At 30.3% G+C, this 23314-nt stretch overlaps 1 protein-coding gene across 1 annotated transcript; it reads right to left on the minus strand.

Moving 5' to 3' along the window:
* Window positions 1-11247: 11247 nt before the first annotated feature.
* Window positions 11248-15168, minus strand: LOC147067796 (endocuticle structural glycoprotein ABD-5-like). The gene is made up of 3 exons (XM_085952586.1): window positions 14992-15168; window positions 13357-13466; window positions 11248-12004 (listed from the first exon to the last, which is right to left on the minus strand). Exons 1-3 carry the CDS (start codon window positions 15001-15003, stop codon window positions 11770-11772), a joined length of 357 nt encoding a protein of 118 aa, XP_085808712.1. The 5' UTR covers window positions 15004-15168; the 3' UTR covers window positions 11248-11769.
* Between the last annotated feature and the right edge of the window lie 8146 nt (window positions 15169-23314).

The raw sequence follows: 23314 nt of genomic DNA on the forward strand, positions 1-23314 counted from the left end.
GCCCCCACAAGCGGGGGGTGACAGGGCTCTGGCTTGGGGGCCCGGGCTTAGGAAGGGACCGGCGTGATGGGTTGACCAGATAAGTGAGATTTTTGAAAATTTGCTCTAATAGTAAAAAAGTCGACTGCGGCGCTATTTTACTTCAAGTATATTAACATTTTAAAATATGTGGCCATACGATACAATTTTTGATTATTGTGTGTCAATACCCGACAACTCCATAAATCAAGTAAATGTGTTCAAATACAAAATCGCTAAAATTACACCTAATATACATAATTTTACCTCGAACACCATCTGGAAAATGCTTGTATAGTATCAAATTGCCTTTAGCCTTAGCGATAAGTAGGGGGGGGCTGCCAAAGATTCTAGCCTAGGGGCCCGATTCAGGATGTGGGGGTCATGCGTCGAACTATTATATTCTCAAGACTGGGGAACATGTATTTGTATTTTTATAGTAACCGTAGATATATATATTGGCCAATTACAAAACAATAATATATAGATCGGTTTTGACTGAATGGTTTAAGTTGAAAATGTCCTAACCGAAAAATCCTTTGTTTATTTAAAATACAACGTGGAAAAGTTGATACTAAAAATTAAAAAATCGGTGTGTGTACCTATGTACGAACGCGCGTTAGAAGGTATACTTCTTTGGCGTAACAAAACAAAAACAAAACTTGTGATAACCTAGATTGTTAAATTACACACTTAAGAAAAAGGGCTGCTTATTGGAGCGCCGTTGGTTTATATACACTTTAACTTATATTACTAATTTATATAATTATTTCTCGTTGTCTTTATTTTTTAAAGTAACAACTGTCACTCTGACGTTTAATCGTTTTTTTACGTAAGGAATTGCAAATGGCCGACAATAATAAATTCGTTGCCTAGGTAACGGAACAATTCTACTATCAAACTTGCGTTTGTATACAGCTGACTGATTCGCAGCTATCTTCATACTGTCGCGCACTTTCGTAACGGTGTGCGCGCGCAGCTCTCAATTGCACTCTCTACCAAACACCCCAAAAGAATTATAGCTTCAAAAAAAAATGTGTTAAGAATATATTTAGTTAGGTACTTGGAAAATTTTCAATGTCATACGATATAATATCATATAGGTCTCTTCTCAATTAGACTAGATCGAAGTAACAATATGATTATTCAAACAAGGAATCTTGTACTTCACACGCTATTATTTCATAACAAGGGTCTTACTTGCGCTCTATACGCTCGATAGGTTGTAAAGGTTTAGCCAATTGGGGGGTAGAAACTAGAAAGTATGTCTGTATCAAAAAATGTGTTTATTCGAAACCAAGAATAGTACAGTCGTTATGAAAAAACTGTTTATATTATCATAATGTGCTGAAATTTTGTATATTTTTTTTTTCTTTATTTTTATCAAATTAATTTATGCTATCCATCCGAATTCTTCTGAGAGTTGGAGTGCATCAATAGTCAAGGTTGAATTCACTTCCTTGGTACCAATGATTCTGACTTCTTTTTCATTTCCAACATAAGAATCCACCATCAATTTCTGTCCTTCTTTATAGCCCACGAATCCGACAATCAAGGCTCTTGGTTCTTTCGGATCCACTTCATGCACTGTAATCATTTCTTCGCGAAGGCGGTTATTTTTTGGTCCGTATCTGAAAACCGCAAAAAAATCATAGAACACAAAAATAATATTTTCTATGGACAGAATGAAGCCTTAAAATTAATATAGGTAAGTAAGTATTATTATACACTATTGAAAAATCATTTCAATCTTAATTTTTAATACCTATTACCTAACTCAATACTATCCAATCAAATCTAACCGAGGAATGACATTTTATACCATTACAATATTTGATAGTTAAACCCATAAACCTTGTAAATTATTTTCATTTTTTACTATTTTTGTCACCATAATTAGCACACGCGCAAGCGATCTTCGTGACATGTTTGTTTTAAAGAAAATATTATGATTCATGTCAGTTAATTTAATATTTTAAAAAAATCCAATATTACAAAAAAAAATTCGTGCACTCTATACCAGATGTTATGAAGCTTTTTCTGTAGTGCAGCCTCATAAAACGGTTCGAGCTCATGGAAAATCTTTTTTCTCAATAACCTACCAATAATAACAAATCATCCGAGACATACACCATTTATACATGTCAAAAGTGTGATATTAATTTTCTTGAATTCATACAGGGTTATTATTTGATAGAGACGAAAGATATCAATGGCGGAATAGTAGAGATTTTTTCGGTGTGATTATTAAATAAACATTTTTTGATTGATAGTCGATTTAATTAACTGTTATTAGTTTTGTCAACAAATCTATTATATTCAGTACGATCCCGTGATTGATATTTTTGATGTACGCAAACTACAGAAATTATTTTAACTCTAACTAAGATTTTGTAACACAGACATGTAAAGCTAATCAGAGAAATTAATTATTATTAGATACTTACGTAATGTGGAACCAATCACCTGGTTTTTGAAGATATGTGCTGGGAACAATTCCTAATGAGGGAATAATTTTCTCTGTCGTCACAGCTGGAATTTTCTCATCAGCGTGCACCAAAAAGGCGCCAACAATCATTACCACGAAGAATAAGAACTGTAAAATATGAAATAATTAAAAAAAAATACTTAAATATTTTTTTTAGAATCAAGTAATAGTCCATTTTTGCCAAGAAAGAATTTTAGTATCATTTTTCCATGCTAATATGTTTTGTGTGCCTATTCTATCTAACAGTAAAAATATCTAAGATAGAATTAAGTCAATTGCTCTCGTTTTGTTGAAAGCGTATATCCTCCGAGAATAATAATATAACACATTGATACATACTAACTTTAATTTTAAATATAATAATAGATTTTCTAAACGGTACTAATATGTGCTTATTTCTGCCATTACATAACAAGTAACTGCTTCCAATATACAGTCAACAGTCACAGTGGGTTTTTGAATTTTACAAAAATTACTATTGTGCCAAAAATATTTAAAAACTCATTAAAGTGACTAATACGTTTTAATCATGCTTGAAAAATTTAATTTTTCTTGAAAACAGTGAAAAAAAATATCAACTTGGTTTAATTAACGTAACTGTCGTATATTATTAAATTAAATAGTAAATAAAAACACTATGCCACAATTGTATTCTATGTATAAAAAGTGAAAAGAAAGTGTTGAAAAGATTTTAGGTTATAACATGAATATGAAAGATTTTTTTGTATTTATACCCTAGTCATTTTGGCAGCGTAACTATCTTGTTGGATAAAATAACTAGACTAAATATTTTCAGATGTGATAATATTTATATAGGTAATTATTTACCTGCAGTATATTTCATCAGTTTTTGATGACACATGTCTAATAGTTTTATGATGACTGATGTAAGTGCACTATCTTAATATTGATAAAAGCATCATTAGACTATCATGATGATTTTCAATATAATAACATAATATTTTCTCGTGAGAGGGCAACGTTTAATCATCAGTGTAATATGAAATTGAAATAAAATCTGGATTGAATAAATGCTACAATATATCATGTAAAGTCGATAAATTGTCAAAGAAACAACGTCAATAAAAAACAAACGATTATGTATTTCTGATGGGTTGATATTTATATAAGTAAGCGCCCACGATAACAAAGTGGTAACTAGGGATTCCAATCCCGGGATCCCGAGCTATTTTCGATACCTATGAATCCCGGGATTGATAAACATAATCCCGGGATTTCGGGATTGATTTTTTATCAATTTTTATGGAAAATAAAATAAAAGCGAAAATATAAAAAATACTTTTAATAAAAAATAACTACATTAGAAATACACTGAGTTTGAATGAAGTTTGATTTATACCCATGTGTAGGTTGCCGATTCATTTTATTTTTTCACACGAATTATTAAAAATGGAAAGATTGGAAAAAAGCAATGCTTCGCACTTTTCACAAAGTAATTCCACCATAATATCATACGTTTTACGGCAGTTTAATATTTGTCTAACTAATTAGATTTATGAAGCGGAAAGGTCATAAGTACGCCATGATTATTTTGCTTTACTATTTTAAATCTCGCTAATCCATTCATTAAGTCTTTACTATCAGAAATAGGAATCTCCTATTAAATGCATTATTATTATATAGATTATAATATTATTTACTCCGTTAAACTTGTGTATTTCCAAGATTGAACGTATTCAATATTAACAATAAATGTCTTAAATAGTATAAATTATACTAGATTTATTTTTGACCGATTTTATCAATGTTATTTGTAAATATAAAAGTTTTATATTAACAATGGATGGTCCCGGGATCCCGGGATTGTCGAATTGTAATCCCGAAATCCCGGTATTAGAATGTTGGCTCGGGATTGGATTCCCTAGTGGTAACACATTGGCCTATAAAGTCATTAGAATTTCGTGTCTGGCAAAATTACATGTTATTTTTATGTGTGTTTTGACCCAGAGCATGGTTCTAATAAGTTAAGCAAGTGGTTGACATTAAATGCTCGTAAAACAAAAATCTGTTATGAAACTTCTTCATGAGGCGGCCAAGATCCATCGGATTGTAGAGCTTATTTAATACTATATACAATTTAAAAAAAATGTTTGTACCTGCTAGCTTGAGTATATTTACCAAGATATTTGAAAATATTCTTGTATGAGGAATGGTTGTATTCAATTTTATTTAATTGGTAAACAATTGTAGATCCTAATTGAGTGAGATTGGGTCGATTGGACATTATATACATGCAGTCAGCAGCGCTCGAAATGGAAAAGTTTACGAACCTGAGCGCTTGACAATATTCTGAAAATATTAACAGTCACCAAATTTTATGAAAATAAGTGTGTTAATTTTTTTGTTATATGGCCTATCTAGGTCAGACCGTCAAATTATTTTGTCCACGAGACGGAGCGATAACTTTACCGATTGCATGAACCGGAATGGCGCTCCGGTGCGTTCCGGTCCATTTCAAGCACTGATGCAGTGGCTTATTTTTCAGAACGCTGGTTGTAAAGGAGTATTTGAGCACACGTCTAGAAAAACTACCTCTTGTCTTTTCAATGTATTTTTTATCCAGAGGGTGGCACCATGGCGTGTTGAATAAATGACTAGCAACTTTTTCTCAGAAAAGGGATATAATTCTAAACTAACGTTTGCAGCCAACTATCTTATAAAGCGCGATCATATTGTGGTTCCAACTCATGGTTTTATAAATACCTGTGCATCTATGTGATAATGGTCGTCAACTTAACCTCGTAAAGCAAACTGATATAAATAAATACATCACAAAGAGTCTACACATAACTTAATTAATATAGACAAGAATGTGTTAAAAATTCTCCCTCAAACTGTGGACACACAAAGATATTTCAATCCCGTGAACTAAATCTTTTTGGTTAAATAAATTATAATAATTAACATAAATAGAGTATATTCAACTATGCCACAGTCGAAAGAAAGAACATATTATCATATTAACATAACGTATTCTCTCGTTATTTCATAACTTGGAAGTTGTATGTGTTTAGTTTTATGTTTTGAAAATTAGTTATCACAGCATTTTTTTGATGATGGGTTCATGATTCGAAACAGGTGTTAACATGAACAACTAAAATATCTTACAAATTGAAAAGAATTATATTGGAGTTCTATCACGTAAACACCAATTCAATTAATGATTAATTTATATGACTTATCTTAAATTCATGTACATCTAGATTATTTCTGCAATATAAAAAACTATAAATATATAGGTACCTATCACATCGCTCACTGTATTGATAATCATTTTTGATAAATTATAAAAATAAAAAACAAATGTTAACGAATTTTAATTTTAATTTTCAATACTAAGATGCTGATAACTTATACGTATGTATCAAACGTGGCATTAAAATGTCGAATGTAAATTGATTTAACAATTTTATACCATACCACACAAAAATCAGTGAGTCTTTACAATTGACTTTTTATATCATTTTTAGTGACTATGATTTTGAAAATGTATTTATTAAGTGCCACATAACCTCACCTCACCCAACATAAATATGTTGACCGGACCAAACAAAATAATATTATTATGATAAGTACGAATGATACAATATATAGCTTAATCACCGTCTGATAAATGAGTTTTTCAAAGTAATGATGACTTTTTCTTTTATAAGTTTGTAAACATTGTGTATGATATTTTTATAGTGAGCTTTCTTGAGCATACTGATATATTTCCTGATCTATTTATAGCAGTATAGTGCTTGTAGACGTGCATGGACTTACTTGCACCAATAGTTTGTGTTTTAAACTATCGCGATAATAACTGTTTACACGTAAAGGTGCTGACTGTCTCGCCAATCTCATTCTTCAAAAGTACATAAGCGAGATGCGATGTTGTCATCGTATGGTGCTATTTGACAGATTCATACAGGTTCGGACAGGTTCGTAGATAATCGGTTAACGTTAAAATATTCTGCGCGGTGTACTTCGTATTTCTTCCGGCAGTTCTAGTGCGCATGCGCAACAACCATGCAAGTACCAATTATTGTGGGAAAATTCAGAAGCTTCTGAACTTTTTTGATCCATCCATGCAATCTTGCAACTTGCACGATAATCGGGGCTCGAAATAAACCGGAGCGCCGTACCGGTTCATAAAATTCCCAAAATTATGGCTCCGTTTTGTGGAAAAGTTAATTTGACCGTGTGAGGTAGACAAGCCATTTAACAAAGAATGTAACACACTTATTTTTATAAAATACACATAAAATTAGAAAACTATTTGTTTACATATTTATTTATGTAAATATTTTCATAAAATTATAAAGCGCTCCGGTTCGTGAAATTTTCTATTTCGAGTGCTGACGATAATACGTGTTTACATGTGAATTTTCTTGTTATTGCCGCAATAATTCGTTATATCAGTAGTAAATCCATGCACATGTAAACGGGGTATTAGGTACCTATCTAGAATTTAATATTTATTCCTTCTAATTGTTGTAAATGATAATGTTTTGAAATTATTTTATATAATTAAATCCATATTTATTCGTTGTATTATACGAGTTGTGTGTATTTTTTACTTTAACTTCCAAAGCTCTAATATAATTACTTGTCTAACATGTGATTAATACACTAATAAAATATTTATAATAAAATAAATACATGGTGATAAAGAAGTAGTTTTATTGTTTCATTAAAAAACATGCACAAAAGCATAGCATAAAATTATAACAAGAAACAGATTAAATCAATGTTAAAATTATTCCATCTTCCATCCGAACTTTATAGCCAATTCCAGTGGGCTCAAAAGGTCAACGGCGGCCACTTCCTCGGTCCCGAGTTCGATGATTTCTTTTTCGCTACCAGCATAGCTGACAACAGTGTGTTTAGTGGAATCTTTGCTAGGATGTAGTTCGCGGAATCCGACCACGATATACTTGGGATCTCCGGGTTTTACGACATTTCGAACTGTCACTGTCTCACGCCTTAACAAGTCCGTCTTTTGACCGTATCTGTAAAATAATAAACGTCATATCATTATCATTTATCATAAAATATTGATAAAAGTAGTCAATAGTCGTGGAATAATTTAGTATTATAGAAATCGTATTACCAATAATTTTATTAAAGGTATGTTATAAAACATCTTAATTACAACAGCACTAGTTGCAATAGTATGTCATGTATATTAAATTATAAGTAACAATTGGTTGTTTTGGAAATTGTAATTGGTTATAAAATGTACTTTTTATGTATAAAAATTTACTAATATTATGATTAAAATACTTAAATTATCTTCACTACACGATCCATTAATATAATCAAAGAATATTCATTTTTATTTTATTTTAAAAAATCCGAGCTTAAATCAATCAAAAGCGATCAAATTGATAGGTTCAGAACAATGTAGAGTTTTTTTCATTCTGTGAGCTCCTCTAAAGATGATATAAAACTTTCATAAATCAAATCTCGTACAATCAATTGTAAAAGTGGGAAGAATTTTGAACTAAACCAAACAATACATGTCAGTAGGACCACGACAAATCATAATATTCAAAACTATAGACAGCTCTTCTATCAGATACTGGGATCAATTTTTGAATCGAGTATAAGAGTTCTACAACGCTCTGTACAGTTATAATACTGAAACTGAGACACCGTGATCCATAAATCGCATCATGGGAGGTAAACTATGCTGTTACATATATAAAAAGTGGGAAAGTCAATGGGGAAGATGGTTTAGTGATATTCGTTCTTTAAAAAAGTGAGGAAGCCTGCAAATGAAATGCTCGCGCAGTTATTCATACTTTTCATACGTAGTGGGGATCTCCCAGAAGACTGTAAAATGTCAACTTAATCATTCTTTACTAAATGGAGACCATGTTAATTATACTCATTGTCCCCTACAAGACTCTTGAACTGTATGTAAATAATCCTACTATGAGAAGCGAGTCGCAGTCAAAGCCTCGGTAAAATCATAAAAAATCCTACTATGAGAATCAGTAAAATAATTGACATTATAAAAAATATATATAATTAAGATCTTTAAACATATCTCATATCTACTAAAAAAGACAATCTTTAAAATGAAGTAGGTAATTAGGTACTCTAGTATACACTCTTTTACAAAGTCAAAGTTTCAAATTTGTAATATACTAACGGCTTGAAATTTCTCAAACGTAAGAAGTTTAATTCGATCATAAAAAAAAAATACTTACTGGATCTCATACCAGTCTCCAGGTTCGTCTAAAAGAAGTGAAGGAGTCAATTCCATAGTTGAAATAATCACTTTGGTCAAATCAACTGGACGAGCTACTTCTGCATCAGCAGTAAAGAAAAATGGGAGCACAAGAAACAGGAATGCCTGAAACAAAAATAATGGTCTTAATTATTATTCTTTCCAAAAATATAATTAAGTATATTATATCATTAGAAAATTTGTTTTGATATCGCCACCACTGTATCGAAGAGTAATGTAAACATTTCGTTCAAACTATTCATAGGCTGTTTCCTCAACCAAAAATAAATTTAATCAACACTTTAGAAATTTGCATTTGTTTAATACTAAACATCTTGTGTTTGCTATATATTTTAATTTTCGCCGAACAATATAATTTTTTTTAATTGTTTGTAAATATTACGTAAATTTTGAAGATATGTTATAAAAAATATGACCATAAAATATTCGTGTATTAAATTTTCAATTACAAATTTTGCAACGAATGTCTTAAGTCGATGGTGAAAAGAAAAACCAATACTTTCGACCGAGTGCTTGGTGGAAATTGATTTCAGTTCAAAAGAATCTAAAAACTTTACACATTTGTATAAATCTGAATTGGTATCATTTTTGGATCATGATAATTAGCATTTTGGCAATCAATCAGCAGCAAATCGTCAGCCTTTAAAGCCATGTATCGCGCGTCTGACAAATTTAACACATTATTTTTAATTTTTTTAACCATTTATCGTTACGATATAATTAAGATAGTTTCTGCCATCCACAGACTGCTTCCAATTAAGAGTAAAAATATTAATTTTCCGTTTTTACCAACGTAATCAACGATTATGATTATTTATATGATTATCAATTATTTAAAATAAATGAATTTTTGTTGCTTAAAAAAACTCTATAAGTACCTACTTACAATCGATATAGAAAGTATTTTTATGAATATTTGTCACATATAAAACTAAAATTTACATGAATTAAAGTGCTAGGCAATGTGATAAGAATTTGTTTTTAAACTACGATTTACAAAGCAAAATGTAAATAACATAAAAAAGAAAATGTAATACATAGTCACAAAGAAACTGATGATAGTTTTATACGTAACATATTATTCGAAGAAAAACATATTTATTTTATTCAAATGGGCACAGAAGAAGCGGGTCACATCATAATAGTTATGTCAGATGAAAATAGATATCGAAATACGAAAATGAAATTGTCTTAACCTTTTTACGTATTATGGCATACGTATTTATTATGAGTATTGGGTGAAAAGGTCAGGCATGATTAAACAGTTGCAAGTTTCTATTGCATAATAAAGTGAAAAAGATGAACAGAAAAGAATGTTTGTTAAGTATTACCACTTTAGTCATTTTCGTCGTTGCTTTGCTGTCCCAAGAATAGTACTGAACAATTTCAAAATAGTATTGAGTTGTCATACATTATTTTATAATGGGGTCGCACAATCAAATGCCCATCAACTTGAGACGCGTTAGTAAGGTAATGATTTTTTAATATACCATCTTATCAATCAACAAATAATTACAAGTAGGTAATTTGATAAAGAAATATATTTATGAACAATATTCATTATGTCTAATCATGATTTCAATATTAATAATAATGTATGATACATACATATTACTTACTTAACAGAAAGTTTCATCATTCACGATAGTCTCAATATAATATTTTTATTATTATTTTTTTATAAATAATAATACAATTGAAATCAATTCGTTTTATGATTACCTATCGAATGCTTGTAGTATCAGAAAAAATGCTCTGAGTATCTGTTGATGTGTTCGAAATATGTGAAAACTTATAAATAACCACGAAAGCTGTAAGGAGATTGTAGCAAAAGGTGTTTATCCAAGAGTGCAGTGTAGTCTTCAAATATTTTTTTTATGATTTATCTTATAAATATCTCATTTAAAGTTATATTATTAAAACTGAAGTATAAATATATTGAATTATCATATTATATCTCCGATCCAAAGTATTTTGTTGTGGGCCTATATATGGGCATATAAATGAATAATATGAAATTATTTTTGCAAGTATAATTGTATGAAATTCGTTTAAAACTACCATTTTTGTTTCTGTCTCGTCTTTAGGAAATTCCTTGAACAATCCGGCAATTGCAACATTACATTGACGCATCCGAGTAGCAAAAAAGCACGAATTCAATTAATGAGATAATTTTTATTTTCGTTACGACCCGCTTGACCCGGAATATTATTTCTGCAACCTTGTAGGTAAGGAAGGACCCACTCAATGGAAAACGCTAGAAATTTCAGATAAATATATATTATTTTTCGAGAAAGTTGGATACGTATAATATAAGTACCCACTTACTTTATAATATGTATGAATGGTTCTACTATTTTCTTTAGTTTAAGTATCGAAGTATTAAAAGCATTACATACTTCGTGGGGTAGAAAAACAGGGATCAATAATTAATTGTATTGCATAAATATTTTTCAATATTTCTAAAATAAAACAACACTTTAAAGAGGAATACAGAATCATCTTTAATATTGAAGATAAAATATAAATCAGTTCTTTACATGCAATTCATAATATATACAGACATGGTATTTTATACAACAAACACATATTTATGCTATAATACTGTTCAAAAAAGAATATAAAGTAATATCATACATACATACAAGAAAATAATAATAATATTCACAAAAAATAATTAGTACCAATATACATTGTTCTTGTTTTCTATAGTACTCAACAGACGTATTTTGAATAATGCTTGTTCAAAATTCTAAGAATACTCATCAAAAATAAAAACTAAAATCTCTTGTTAATTAAATGATTTTGAAAAGTTTATACAATTTTGTAGATAATCATATCTATAATTTAATGCTTTTCAAGTTGATTTTTGAAAATTAAGAGATCTTTGATTTTAGTATGACTTTAGATATGTTGCAGTATGTTTACTAAAGTGTTGTGCTGCAAGTGGGGTTGCATTGCACCGAAGAGAGTATTATCAAGGTTTTCAGTAGCTAAGAGAAAATTATCCAAGGAGTGATGCAACGAGTCCACCTGAAAGTCCACCGCCGACGCCACCTGGGGATGAAGATACTTTAGGCTGGAATCCGTTCTCGTCAGCTAAGAATGTGACAGTCCATACGGTTCCATCAGGAGACACCCAGGTGTAAGAGCCTTGCACCGACATGGCTTCGTTTTCTGTGCCAACATTTTTCAACTCTCCTTGCTCTTGACGTTTTGTTCCATCAGATAACTCATAGCTAAAATATAATACATACATATTACTTACAGTGGCGAAGCTAAAAAAATTAGGTCCCTATTCAAAAATCATGCAAGGGCCATCTTCCCAATTTCTCTAATCGGTATTTCTGCTCATTTTTTTGTCCAATATCAAGAACATTTTTTAGCGTTTGTTGCATTTTTTCCTATATATTTTTAATCCATATATTTTGTGAAATATGTATTATCAAATTTAAAATTCATTAACAACTATTGGCTCGAGATTTAGGGTCCGTTGAACGAGCCCCAATGTTTTACATACTCTTGCGATGATGTAGCTATGCCACTCGGTAATTTTTATTTGAAAAATAACGGGTTTTTATTTATTTTTATAATCACTGCATAATAGTTGTTGTTATTGAATTTAAATTATAAAGTATAACATTAAACATCTACCACAAGTTGATACTTATAATATTTTTATCTACATGAGGAGAATAAATTAATGTTTTAGATACATGTATAGCTAATAAATACGGTCATGAAAAGAGTGATAATTGATTCTCGGGTGGCATAATTTCATTGTGATTGTAATAAATAAATTTTGTACTAATTCTACTGAACATTATGAAAATGTAACCATAGCCCAAAACAGCTGTCATCAACACTAATTTCAAACTATGGCATTATCAAACAATTGTATTTTTCATCATTATAAATTAATAATATCGTCTCATAAATTATAATAAAATATATCATCACTCAATTTATAACTTGTTGTAAGGTAAAAAATGACTTTTTAAATTGTAGTCGGTATTTACCATATTCTGGTTAATATAATAATCTCTAAGTATTTTTAATCCGGAACTCCACTCTGTCATATTTACCATTATTGCATATATTTATATTCAATCTTTAAAATCGTTTAACTCAAAACTAATAATAAATCTCGCTTACGTACAAATTAAACTAGAGCTGGGGTGAAAATTGTGTGTAAATTGTTATAGATAAATCAAGTTAAAAAATAAATATGTGTTTCAACTTAATTATTCCACATCAAATATTTTTAGCTATTTTTATTGCAATCACATAAAACTATGACGAATTTTGAAAATATTTAAGACAATATTATGTGTAAGTAATAAATCGTTTTTATTTCCACAACCGTACTGATGCTGTGAATCTTATCTGATATCAAATAATTAACGTAATTTTACTAATATATCAATTCAAATTTCAATTCGATGAATAGTAAATTTTCTTTGCAGAATTTTACAGTCTTATGTGAATCTGATGTTGGCATTAGTACAGGTAGGTTAATATTTATTGAATTAATTGTTGTAGGCCAAGATTATAATAACTATTGTAGATGTTATATTATAGTATAACATACGCAAAATTGTAGTTTCCTAGACCAATGTTGTCATTTTCGTACGAAAGCAGTTGGACTTCTTGGTCTACAGGAGCAGAAATAACTGCTGACACCAGACAGAGGACAATAATCTGTAAGAATAAAAAACACTTTTATAGTATTTGATTCTTAAAAATATACAGTTTCTTATTTGACCATATTATTTCACACATTATAGGTACTAGGCGAGACTATAAATATTTCATTTTAAAAAGAACATGATGATAAATATAACAAAATTTTAAATATTATTGCGTTCTTTTTTTTAAATAATGTTCTAATGTATGTATACGATTACATTATTATTAATATTTAAAATATTTACAATATCATTTTGCTTACTTATAATAATTATAGGTAGTTATATCAATATATTGTTATCATTTATTTTGATACTCTTGTTACCAAAAATACAATTAAAATCGACTTATTGTCAGTATGCTCTGCAATTCCAACTACCTACCTATTTGATTGCATTTTTATAATTATTTTTATTACGTTGGGTCAATGATTGAACTATACGTCTTATTTTGCAATATATGTAACAATTATTATTGCGATACTTGGAATCACTATATTACGTTGTAATTATCAGCATCTTAAAAAAAACGTTCGTACAGTTTCTTTAACTTTATAATTATAGCGAGTAATTTTGTTTTTCTGTTTATGGTTGATCAAATCTAATTCAAATAATAATTAGTCTATATAGTTATATATTTAATGTCCGATGATATTTTTAAAGATTTAAACTTTGTAACTTCATATAAAAACATTATCACGATAACTAATATAACGAAGATAACGAAGTAATATTCAACAAACTATAGAAGCCGTGATAATAAAATTACATGAAAGTTAAATCTCTTATATATATAAAGAAAATAATAACTGATGGTTTTATTAATTAAGTATCTAGTATAGATTTTTAGGTTCTTTTTAAAAGAATATTTTTTTGTATTATTTACTCATTTGATTAGTTTTAATTTTTTATGTAAATACAAGTTTACAATGTCCATATTATAAATGGATGAAACTGGCCAGGATCATTGTTAAATTGTGTAGATTGATTACTACATAACATGTCTTTTAATTTAATAAAGACACTTTCTTAAATATTTTTTATTGTAACTACGACTTAAAAGGAGTTTTATTTTCACATTTCGGTTAAATTATATTTAATTGCAATACTGAGATGTTTTATAATAATTATTATAGTTAGTACTCAGTTCATATCGCCATAGCATATTATTGAATTTAATCTAATAATAAAAATGCTTTAGGGCATTACTGGATTACATCCATTGCCTGAAACATGTTTATTACATAAATAATCATATCAGTGGTCTACACTAGACATAAAAATATGAAGAAGTAATTTGTTTTAAATTTGCCCATTTTTTTAAGTTGAGTGTTTTTCGTCAACGGGTTCATTGGCCCAAATATTAAACTCTGGATGCGTCCTTTAATGTATCGTCATATAAAATTTCACAACCAATCAATGCTGAATTTTATTTAAAAACACATTCACAATACTAATTATAATCCAATTGTCTTTTTTTCGATTGATTTATTGACTCCTTTCTCACTTTGTCATTAGTAGCCAAAAACAGCACTCACCGCGAATTTCATTTTGTTTATTGTTGTTATTATCACGTTTTATTTGATAAAGAAAATATATCTCGTGGGAGATGTTTACACTTTCACTTTCTGGTCGATAACGATGATCCATGATCAGAGTTATCGCCTTTTATACTTTGAATAATGTGTGTCTTCTTCGCATTTTTTTCAATATGTATGTAGCAATAAAAAGGCTGGAAGTGTTGCAGTAAGAAGTATCTTTCTCTGACATTTTTTTTTCATTCATTCGCTGATTCTTGATTGATCGCATGGGCGGCACTTTTGTCCAAAAAACATAAACGGCTCGTGATGATACAATAAAAATATGTTTAATTAATGGCGTTTTATACATATTCATGATAGGGTACCTTCTTATAATCGATTTATGTTGACCTAAAATTTAATAATGCCACCGCTGCTAAATGAGAATTTAGAATCATACGTAGGTACCTATTCGTAACTAAATGTTTTTTTTATGATTGTATAAATAGTTGTTACAGCATAAGTACAATGACTTTGTAAATTGAATATATACAAGAGAAAATAATAATATTATAAATTATTAATTATTAATATATTATATTCGCGTAATAATTTGTCTATTTTTTTAACTTCGCCTTTTAAGGTGGCATCTATTATACGATGATTCTAGCGATTGTAGTTATCAACCAATATATCTGGGGCTTAATGCTAGAAATTCCTATGTCAAATATATCAATTGTTCAGTACAGGTAATTGTTTATTTCGCATCAACAATTATTATTATAAGCTTTTAAAATACACAACATAAAAACATAGCTATAAATAATATAAATTAATAAGCTCAAGGCGGATAACAATAAATACTGGAAAATGAGGAAATCTCAAAATTTAGCATACATTTAGCATTATTACAACATACACATTTCTTGGCCTAAATAAAATACACTTTAATTGTGTTTTTATTTCATTAATTTTACATCGGCTGACACAGGCACTTTCTCATACTTAACTCAAAACGGTCAAAATATAACATAGGCACTTCTAGCACTAGACCTCAGATATATTTTTTTATAATTCATTGAATTTTCACTGACTTTTGGATGATCGTTAATTTTTTTTCTGCATACTGACCAATCTACAGAGATGGGATTTTTGTTTTGATGGTATTATCACTACGATGCTAAATACCTATAAATTGGATATTGATGAGTCGTTGTACTGTCTATTAGTATGCTATATTTTCAATGTACATTTGATCCAAAGCAAGGACTCGGTGGATTGGGCGAATACCCATTAACCATTTTGCGTAAGAAATCTCTTAAGGGCGGACGTGCTCAGCCTGGGTCAAAATGGAGTTTTTTTCTATTTTCAAAGCATGATACTGGACATACCTTAAACGTTGTAAATAATCTATTTATATAATTTTGAAGCCTTATTATCCTTTATATTTATTTTAAACATTTGATGACTGCATAAAGTATTTTTATTACATAAAATAGTATTCTTTTAAACCTCTCGCTCTAACGTTTTAGAATATAGTCATATTTCAGTACATAACTGTGCAGTGGTGCTAAGATTTTTTACATTTATTAATTTTTAAAAGCATTTACAAAACCATTAGTATAATTTATGGCGAGATAATTTTAGTAAAATATTTACGATAAAAAATTGTATTGATAATCTCTGTGATCCCAAATTTGACAAGAATTAGGCATTTTATTATTCAAAAAATGGGCAAGATTAACACATGTCAAGATAATTCTAAAAATACTCATTATAAGCTATGTTTTTGACCATTCAAGTGTGATAAACATCCTACGAATAATGATTGCTTTAATAATTATTGACCTAAGAATAGGGTAGTGTTTTTTTGAAATACGCCATTTCTTTTGGCATTCCCCAGTGGTTAAGCTACAACATACGACCGTAGCCATAAATTGACAAACTATAATTGAAGTAGGGAGTAAAATTATGTTAACGCGCGTGTTTGAACATGTACCGTTTAAAAAAAAGATTTTTTTTTCGGTTAGGTCTCAGATACTCAGATCTCCACAGCTTACCTACATCCTTCACCACTGGCTTAACATATGCTAAACAGTGTATCTTAGTAAAAGAGAGATCCAAAATACGGCATGATATAGAAATGTACATGTTGGGCATAATGCATGAGGAAGAACAATCACTAAACAAATCTAGTTATTTCTTTATTTATTTAGAAAAGAGTATTATGGCATTATGGCGATTGGCCAATGCGCCATAATCCTGTTGTGCCCGAGAGGTACTAACGACAGAAAGGTAAACCTACATCGAAAATAAAGTTTGGTTCCATGTAAAAACATCACAATACATTACACAAGGTTGATAGGAATAGAATAAGCTTGGTGATTCAATAATCCAGCATTGGATTGATCGATGTTAATGGTGATTTTTTATTAATAATTTATTATTTTTTATGCAATGCCGAATATACACAAGATTTTAAAATACTCCTTTGATTTTTATTATTAAAATTTTATTGTGTTGAAAATTCTCAAAAACATATCCATATCAATCATAGAAAATTTTTTAACCAAGTGGGATGTTATTTACATGTGCATATTGAAGTTAAATTTATTATTAGTAATCAAATTTGAATGTTATATGATTTCTCTATAAGTTTACACCACTAAATACCTAGAAATAACCTATCTTATTTTCAAGATTTAGCATTTCCTTGATGGTAATTCATGGTAATTTATATAATATAAATAAATTTAATATCATAATAAAAAATGTCACATATCATGCAAATTTTAAATAACGACAACGGCTCTAATATTGATGAAGTAGGTCTAACATAATGTATGCAATCGAAATCGTTTCTTTATGGTATAAAAGAGTGATTTTTAAAATGACAAAAATATTACAAAAAACAATAAATTTTATGAATTATATAGAAAAAAAAATACGTTACTTATAAAAACATTAAAAAAAATAAGCACCCATGTAACATAATATAATATATATTAAACATGCATTACGATATGTTGCTAAAACCTTTACAGATATTTTTTCATCATTATTACAAGGATGAGACCTGTATCATTCATATTAATAATTGGCGTAAAAGGTTAAACTACCAGCATGATTCCGTGGCAAGGCTGTACCCTTCTTCTCTACTTATCGATGTGATTTAAAAGTGTTGTCTTTAAAGAGTTGCCCTTTGCACTTTTACTGTAAGATATCTTGAGAAAAATCATTCTTCATTCATAAATAAACCAGGATGTTTATCTACATATAGCTTTCAATCGGGTTGTCATGCTATGAACATCTTATACAATACGCTATACGCCTCAGCAGATCAAGTAATTTTAGTAACATTGCGTATTTTTATTAGTTGGCCAGGCTTGCATTTCAAATATAATAATATTATGTATATTCCTTCTGTTGTAAATTTAAATAATGAGTAGGTATTCAAATTAGGAATCTGCATACTTTATTGTTCACCATTCAAAGACTAGGGTGATTTTTTTCTTCTTTTTGTACATTTATGTACAAAAATCACGTAAATTTGTTCGTTTGCAGTTCGGCGTATCGCACTTCACCGTGAAATGCTGTATCGGATATATATGGTCGTATATTAAAGGCCGTCCAACCTCTTTGGGTCGTATAGTACTAAGATAAAATTCATATCTAAATAAAACATGGTTCTTGTCGGTTTACAGGAAGACAGCGCCAAATAAATTTTGAAAATAGCCGATATACTGGATTATTTGTTAGGTTAGGTTAGGTTAAGGTTGGTTAGGTTTTCATTCTTGAATTCATGAATTTTGCTAAAATTTGTTATGAAAATTGAATTAATGTTCATATTGAATCCAATAAAATTGGAGACCGTATAGTATACGGTCATCTCTTTCCGATAGAAAACTCACGGCGAACTGTGCTACGGTGAAATGTTTTACGTACAATTTACATATAACCAGTTACCTCACGCCTGACATTGTGTGGAGAAAAGTAACGAGAATCGTTTTCAATAATAAATACATATTACCTATAACCTAATTCCCTAAGTCATTTTTTAGAGAACTGTGAAAAGAAGATCAAATAAGGAAAGAATACATTCTCTTGAAAATGTTATATTTAACGTTTTCTGTTTACAATCCACTAATCAATGTTTTACTTTTAAAACATCTGAAACATATTCTGGGAAAAAAATCTTACAATAATTTCCATATATTATTGAAATTATAAAGTTGAAATTTGATCTAATATTTAAACCAGAAGATTCGTAGAAAATATTTGGAAATAATTGATTCGGGAAAAATATTAAAATATATTATAAGTATATGTAGTAAATTCACTCATTAATAATCATTTGGATCATACATAAAGGCAAATCATTGTTCGTTGCGTAGTGATATTTTTATCGGCGTACAACTCGTTTCCACCCTAACTTTGTAATATTGATAGGTCCGAAGATACTACGTAGCACACTCCGCTCAAATGAGCCCAACACTCTTTCCATGCTTTTAGTCATGTACCAGGTTTCAGAGCCTTATATGACAACTGATATTATTAGAGTGTTTTGTACAAGATGTATTTCAAGTGTCGGGCCAATGCCTTCAATGGTTGAACGTAGCACCTTCATTGGACCAACGCGACATTTGTAAGCTAGCATATTTGTAGGCTACTCTGACTGTTAATAGAGGGCCCCGGGTAGACGAAATTCTTGACCCTCTCAAAACCTAATGCCAACTGCTAAGGCCCCGTTACAACCTTTTCAGCATATTCATGTGTCGTTAATATGCAAATAAAAAATAAACATAAACAAGTCGAACACGGAACACACAAAGTCACGTAATCATTTTTGTCGTAGTTTTTTGTTATGTTTATTTTTAAAACTCTTTCCATGCTTTTAGTCATAACTGGTCTTATTAGTGTTTTGTACAAGATGCATTTCGGGTGTCTCAATTTCAACAGTATTAAATAACGTCATCTCTCAGATGATTCTATTAATCTAGCTAGGATCTGTTAATAGCGTTACCACTTAAGTACCTACTTAAAAATCTCGTCACCCAGGTGTACTTATAAGTCTCCCTTATGCCTCGATGTTTATTTTCATACTAGAATTTACTACTTTACGTTTTTGGACATTTATTTTACTGGGGCTGCATTTTTCAATGACATGTTATGTGATTACGGGTAATACATACTGGTTAAAAACTGTATTTTAGACACGATGGTAATTCAGTTACAAAGAAATTATTCAGGCGGTGTAAAGAACTCCTACCCAACAACAATTTCAACAAAATACATTCGTCACCCAAATGTAGAACTATCCTAAGTCATAATTTACGGATATTACAGAAGAGTTGAGTATTTAAAGCAGTAAAAACCCGTTTATATGGAGGAAAAAACATTTTTACTGTTACGAAGAACTCGCATGTAAAACACTTAAACGTAACTTATGATAGTTCTAATTTACCCAATGTTTCTTCTTTCATTAAATTTTACTTCACACAACACAAAATTTTTCGTGCACCATTCTGACAAAATAAATTAAAAACACCATTATCCAAAAAAAATTTACATAGGTACCTACCTGCCACTTATTTTTTGTAACATATTAATAACTGAATATTATAAAATGTAGATTTTTGGTCGATAAATATTGTCATGCGGCGCACGAAAAAAACTGCACAGAAATATTTTACTGCGCACGGCAAGTTTTTATAAATAGGGAGAATATTGGTTCTTCATTCGATCAATAAATTATTCAAATACCAGTGTCGTGTGGTTCATAGATGATGTGTATATAACATATAAAATGATGAACATACCTAGAAATAATCGATAAAGTACTATGCCATAGATAGATCTAGCTAGAGGTATTGTAGTAATAAAAAACAAAGTATATAATATGAATTTTTTCAATAGTAACTCTACAAGCAAAAATCACCGCACGCCTCTAATAGATACCTACATACTATATTATATTACTAATAGCACTGCATGATACAATGTGTTTAATACTCGAGTACGTTGCAAATGCACCTCATGACTTTAACATGTTTTTAAATCTCATATGTAACCATAAGAATCATTTGAAATGATTTGAATGTGGTAATTTTATGCGTGGGTTACTGCAACGACATGACTTTTGCTCTTATATTCATGATTTTTGACACTTAACCTCGTCTTTGTAATTCACAGCCGACTACAGAAAAATAGACCCAAGAAATGAACCACGATTATGTCTGCACACCAAATTTATTATTATGACGATTTGATTATATAACCAAAACACGCCCATCCCATAAAATAGTAATATGTACCTTTTCTAGTTACATTATCATTTTGTATTTTATAACATTATTTACTATAATATATTTAACGTTACAATATCGAGGAGAAATTTATTTTTATTTATTACATAAATAGATAACATAAATATTATATAAACTCAATGCAATACTGCAATGTACGTAACCTTTTAATAAATTATTGTCAAATTAGTTGATAACAATAGAATAAAGGTGTCTGAAGATTTGTTTCAAAAATCCAATTTATAAAAGTGTCATATAAGTATTTTTCATTTTAATGTGAAACATCAAGAATAGCGATTGTGAACTGCGTAACAAGTTGGGACAACAGATTTTTCTGTAACTAAATAAGTTTTTTCTGTTTTTTTTTTTTTTAAATAATAATACTTATATAGGTCCATTAAAAGAACCGTTAGGCCACAGGCGTGCTCACAAGAGGGGGGGGGGGGGGGGTGGGGTCCGGATGCCTCTCCCCAGGCATGAAAAAATATAAAGTATTTATATGAATGCAAATCGGCATCTCATGGGTGAGCATCGTGACCCGAATAATTTGGCTGTCGAACAGTGTTCTCAACGGGTTGGTCCCAATCCTAAGACACGTAAGGTATGTGTCAGTGGGAAACCAGTATCATTCATGAATTGGTGCACCATATGGGGCCTTTAATATTTGCTTTAATATTCTAAATATAAATATAAGACAAGCAAGGGTGATATAAACGGGCACTAACTGTCCTATAACCGTTAGGCTACGTGTATTCGATAACCATTTGTGAATGCGATAGGTGGCAATAAATGGTATGTGAGCATGCGTAGTTATAGTAATAGTTTAGGTGTTCATCGACTAGAAGTACGAAATGTCTGGTTATGGAGAATATACCCGAATAAGTATGGGGCAGGTAACTTAGAAATAATGGTAACTGAAATACCTAACTGGTATGGAGTGACAGGCAAATGAGTCCAAGTATGCAATAATACGGGATAAACTTAAACACGTATCAATAACACGCTTGTCCATCGTTCTGAGAATTGCTCTCGATATATGCACTGACGCTCAGTCAATATTGGTGTATTTGAAGGTTACAACACACACTATTGCTCGTGTATAATGTGTGGTTCATTTTCGTAGGACACTACTTTCAAAACCCTGGGTCAAAATGTACTGTATTGGGGTATAGCCTGTCGGAATTCTATTTATTAATCTGTTCTGTGGTATGGGGTGTATATTTAAAGCATCAATAACCTATAAGAAGTAGGCGGGTAAGCCACCTGATACATTTAGTTAACCCACCGTCTCTCGCCGCCCTCAAAAATCAATAATAAATTTGAAGGCGAACTTTTCCTTTAAGGATGTTAGCATGTTATAGTCGTACTACTCGTACTATTTTCCTTAATATCGAGTTTATTGATATTTATCCGACTTTTTTAAATTTAAATTAAACGACGGTATTTAAAATAAAATATTTGATTAGTGATTTGGACTAACAACAGTTCCAATTCAATTTCAATCCACCAACGGAAATAGATTCGTCGTCCCAAATCTATAATTTTATAATAATTTACACACATTTATTAACAAGTCTCCCATTGGCTTTCTTTAAAAATATATTAGACGCCAGATATTAGGATAACAAAAAAAACAAACAGTTACAGAGACACTTCACTTGGTAGGTACATGTGTTCAGGATGCCGACAGAGACTGTGACACTCCATATATTTATGGTGCAACCTCAAGGGTTCCGTCGTCGTTGCCGATCGTCCCGCACACTGCAGTGGTTCTACAAAAGCGATCCACGCGGTGCAGGTCCCACACGGCGAGAGGCGCCAGACATGGCGATGAACCGAGGGAAATGGCAAGACATCGTGCTTACTCTATGCTCCAACACTGGGGCGTGATAGAGTGAAGTAAGTAAAATTATTACAAGTATGCATTTTATTCAACCTGGATGTATTTTTAAATTATATAAAAAAAACTGAATAATAAAAAAGTAGTCAGTAGACGTACTTTTCGATTATGTCAGTCAATGGTTGATAAACCCCTG

The sequence above is a fragment of the Rhyacophila brunnea genome, unplaced genomic scaffold (genome assembly GCF_057557595.1).
Source record: "Rhyacophila brunnea isolate RB1 unplaced genomic scaffold, BYU_Rbru_1.0 scaffold_3, whole genome shotgun sequence".
NCBI lineage: Eukaryota > Metazoa > Arthropoda > Insecta > Trichoptera > Rhyacophilidae > Rhyacophila > Rhyacophila brunnea.

Coding starts and splice junctions, on each gene's coding strand:
- LOC147067796 (XM_085952586.1), bottom strand. Junction 12,005..13,356: donor CTAGGAAACTACAATTTTGC/GTATGTTATACT, acceptor ATTATATTTTAG/CTATGAGTTATCTGATGGAA.